General features: G+C 39.8%; 1 protein-coding gene across 1 annotated transcript; it reads left to right on the forward strand.

Moving 5' to 3' along the window:
• Positions 1-896: 896 nt before the first annotated feature.
• On the forward strand, positions 897-3,104 carry LOC135226374 (uncharacterized). Its single transcript, XM_064265850.1, has 2 exons — positions 897-1,108; positions 2,149-3,104. Exons 1-2 carry the CDS (start codon positions 917-919, stop codon positions 2,938-2,940), a joined length of 984 nt encoding a protein of 327 aa, XP_064121920.1. The 5' UTR covers positions 897-916; the 3' UTR covers positions 2,941-3,104.
• The last annotated feature ends 1,258 nt before the right edge of the window (positions 3,105-4,362 follow it).

Genomic DNA, 4,362 nt, shown 5'->3' on the forward strand with positions numbered 1-4,362 from the left:
GCCTCATTTTCACTTCCGACATGGCCATTCAAATCTGCCCCAACTATCACCCTCTCATGCTCTTCCAGTTCTTGCATTATTCCATCCATGTCTCTCCAGAAATTTCCCTTCTCTTCTTCTGTGCAACCAACTTGTGGTGCATATGCGCTTATAATATTCAGAATCTCTCCTCCATAACATATCTTCAATCTGATGATACGGTCATTCTTTCTTTGCACTTCTATTACCGAGTTCTTAGTTCACTAGACAGTACTATGCCAACTCCATTTCTACCTTGTTTATTTTGCTCCACTATAATATAGCTTATAATCCATCTCCCAACTCTTTAGCTTTATTTCCTTTCCACCGCGTTTCTTGCACACACACATCTACTTTCTTTTCTCTCATCAAGTCAGCCAATTCTCTACCTCTCCCAGTCATGGACCCAACATTTAGCTGACATACTCTGAACCCAATGTGAGCTTGCTTCTTTTTAGCTGCACCCGCTCCTGATGCAGTAGCCCTCGCCTTACCACAGAGTTTAGGGCGATGTCTCTGTGCGTCGTTTACGGAGTACGCCCTAGCATTACCTCTTTCCATATTTCGGCTCATTACCCATTTTTGGTTTTGGCACAGATTTTTACAGCCGGATGCCCTTCCTGACACCAACCCTCCCTATTTATCCGGGCTTGGGACCGGCACCCATAAGGACTTGGTTGCCCCCCCAGGTGGCTAGGTTGCATTTATATTAGCACGCTGCTTTTATATTAGAACGCTGCTTTTATAGAAGCACGCTGCTTTTATAGAAAGCTGACAAGCACAATGCTTTCAGGTGTGATTTAAAAGCTTGTAAACTAGGCCATATATTTTCATTATACTTTACACTGTAGAGTGCCTGTGACCTGTAGTTACTTAGATTAATTTTCTTCAGGATAGAATGAAGCCTCTGAGTGGCCTATTTAATTGCGTGGAAGACCTGACGACCGGGTTTATATCCCTCACCGGCCGATACGTAGCCACACCGCTGGCAAACAGAATAGGAGGCTGGCAGAACATAGATTCTTGGGCCTGTCAGATACTTGACAAATTGGAGTCTGCTGTACCTCAGCTCAAGGAACCAACTCTGAAGGTAAGTGAACTGGATTAGTGGGTTAGCTGGTAACACTAGAGTTGAAGGTGCAATGCATTATTGCCCTAAAGATATTCTAATGATAGTTTATAATTCAACTTATTTTTTATCTATTTTATGGTCTGTTAAATATTTGCAATTTTCTAAAACTTTACCTTCTCTTTCTGTAATTCATGTTACCTTCTGTTAAATTCTTTCAAACTAAAAACATATCTTTGTAAGCTTGAATTTTGTAAACTTTAATTTCAAATCAATGGCCCCTTAGACTGCTTTGTTCCATATGAATAGGGTTTATCTTCTGAGTAGTAATAATTAGTAAGGTAATAAGTCCCCACGTAAGGGGACAAGCAGTAAATAGTGTGGAAAATCCAGGTTGCTGATAATCTGCCCTGCCTAGTGTCAGTAATTAGAATCTTGCACACACAGTAGTTTGGTATTTGGAAAGATTATAAACCTATGGAAATGAAAGTTTTCAATTATAACAAGCTTGACAGCACATCTTTAGTAGGATTATCCCTCAGGATCAATCAAACGACATTCTGGTATTATGGACAGAACAAAGTAGCTCGATGGATGGTTGAGGTAATTTGGTACCAGATGAATTGGTCCTGAGTGGTTCATTTTTGTGGGTCTGGTACAAACAGTTTGCTGTCATGGATTATTAAGTTAGCTTGCTGCTGGTAAATCAAATTAATTTACTCTCATGAAGTGTTCTTTAATTTAGGTTATGTAATACTTTAAGAGTTAGCAGGTAATGACCCCTTTTTCTGTTTGCTTACTTGAACAAGGTTGTGTGCGTGTGTGTGTTTCGATCCTGATGAAATGGTGAATACAATATCAATAAATTCAGAAACTGTCTAATACAGTTAATCCCCCCAAAATTACTTTATACTAACTCTTCAAGAAGTTAAATGCTACGTGTTCATGTCCCATTTTTGTAGTTAGAAGAGTGTGTGGTAGCTAGTTTTTTAGCTGTTAAATTGTGCCCAAAATTAATTTGTTTAAATTTTAAGCTTGACAATCGCAACTTTTAATTCCAGATAGAAGAAAGCGTCTTTTCCAAGATCAAGGGCCTCCTAGACGATGTCTACGATTCCGACGACGACAGCGGGTACATATTCCTGGACTCTGACGAGAGCGAACCGGAGGTCGTCGAATCCTACGACACTGTATGTCACGGAAAGGACGACCAACCCTGCCACGGGACGGACTACGAAACCGGTGAGGAGGACGAGGCCCTCTTCGTAAGAGGAGGAGGAGGATCCCTAGAGGCACCCAAGACTCAACAGAGGAGGAGTTCCAGCCTGCCCACCCCAGATCACTTGAGGAGCCCTGGATTGAGCCCAGGGCAGCAGCAACCTAGTAGTAGATTCTCCCTGAGCCACGGGTCCAGCAGCGAGAACTCTGACAGCAACGAGGGGCAGATCATGAGCCCCTGGTGGAGGAGGGTGTTCAGGAAGGCGAGGAGGAGCACCCATACCAGGGAGAGTCCCGATGGGAAACAGAAGAAGGTCGACGATGCGAATGGATCTCATCAGGTCAGAGAAGAAGAGGAGGAGGAGGAGGAAGAAGAAATGAAAGAAAGGGAAAAATCGGTGAATGAATGCGAATTAAATTCCACTGAATCAGAAACCGAATCGAAATCGAAGATTATGTTGGAAATGAATGGAGAAATAGATGGATATGAGACTGATGATGTAGAAGGAAAATTTCTGTCAGATGGGGAGGAAACTCACACACCATTCAAGACACCACGAACACGAGGAAAAAGTCTTTTAAACTCGAGTGATGGAAAGATGAGCAATTCGCCATCGCAACAGGAGTTGAGTTAACTAAATAATTCACAAAAGGCGCTATATCATAAATGGCTAGATCTTACAAATGGCGAGGTTTAGCAAATAATGTAAAGTAATATAAATAATACTTTTTAATTTCAAGTTTGTAAGTAATTGAGCATTCATAAACACAATCTGATATAAATTATTTAATCACTTAATTTTTAGTTTTAGTACTGAGCATTCATAAGCCACGATAAATTTTAATTATGTCAAGTAATTAAGTCAGAAGAATTGGTTCATGCTAAAAATGAATGTTCGAGGGTACATCTCTTAATTTTACTGCAACAAAATTTTGCAGTTTTCTGCAAGTGTCATTTTTTTATATTTTAGGGATTTTAAATAAATCTAAGTCTTAGTAATCCTTTTTGAGTTCAATAAAGTTATAACCTGCAAATGTAACTTGTATTATTCTAATTCTAAGTTCGCCTTTCATGCGAGACAAGAACCGCTAGAAAAAAGGAAGGGGGGAATATAAGATTTTGGGTGGGACACAGGCCCAAAAGCACCGATGGCACCTATGAATGAGGTCAATTCAGTGGGACCTCATTCAGTGCTGAAAGGGCAAACGAGGAAAAGGCTTTTTTAAAAGTGTCACAGGAGGAGGACTTTATGCAGTCGCACTACTAAATTGATAAATGTCAAAGTAGATAGGAGAAAGAATTATAAATTAAACTGAAACGGATGAAAGGGGTTGTAGCTATGGGGCCGAAGGGACGCTGCAAGGAATTCATAATTGATGACTACAGTACATTGCTTGAGGTGCAGTTACCGCCCGCGTGTACCCGGGGGTTTGGAACAGCTTATAAACCTCTGGGACAGTATCTCATACGCGCTAAAAACCCTTGGCGGGGGTTGGGGAGTCACTGTCTAGGAAAGATGAATGTCCACTTTAATTAAATGAAACCTTATTTTTTTAACTGATTTTTTTTTTTCTTGGATTCGAATTGTATCTGGCAAACTGTATTCCATTCGGTCGAGTCCATGGAGGTGAATGTTATGAAAATAGTGATAGGAATGTATACACCATACAGTATTTTGAACCCGTAATAACCAAATGGGACTGTCTGACTTTAGAATTTTATAAGCCACCATCGTTGAGATCAGGTCAAGGAATATATCATGAAACCTGACTCAAGTGAAATTCTTGGTCTGGAGTTATTAAAAAAATAACATTGAATAAGTAAGAAATTTGTGACTTGGCATGAATCATTTTGTTGTATAAAAATTTAACCTTTTTAAGTAAACTTGTTTTAGGTAACCTCTTCCTAATCAGTAAAATAAGCTACCTGCTTTCGAAATATTGCAGTCTGAGATTTGCTGAGGTCTGGGATAATTAGTGACCAGACTTGACATTCAAGTAATCGTTGTTAGCTATTGATTTTGTTTAAAATATGCATACTGCAATATGACTACACT

Source organism: Macrobrachium nipponense, chromosome 14, assembly GCF_015104395.2.
Source record: "Macrobrachium nipponense isolate FS-2020 chromosome 14, ASM1510439v2, whole genome shotgun sequence".
Taxonomy (NCBI): Eukaryota; Metazoa; Arthropoda; class Malacostraca; order Decapoda; family Palaemonidae; genus Macrobrachium; species Macrobrachium nipponense.

Bases quoted from the DNA above. Each gene is read 5' to 3' on its own strand.
- LOC135226374 (XM_064265850.1), top strand. From the start codon at position 917: ATGAAGCCTCTGAGTGGCCTATTTAATTGCGTGGAAGACCTGACGACC. The intron at 1,109-2,148 runs GTAAGTGAACTG...TTTTAATTCCAG, and splicing joins TCAAGGAACCAACTCTGAAG to ATAGAAGAAAGCGTCTTTTC.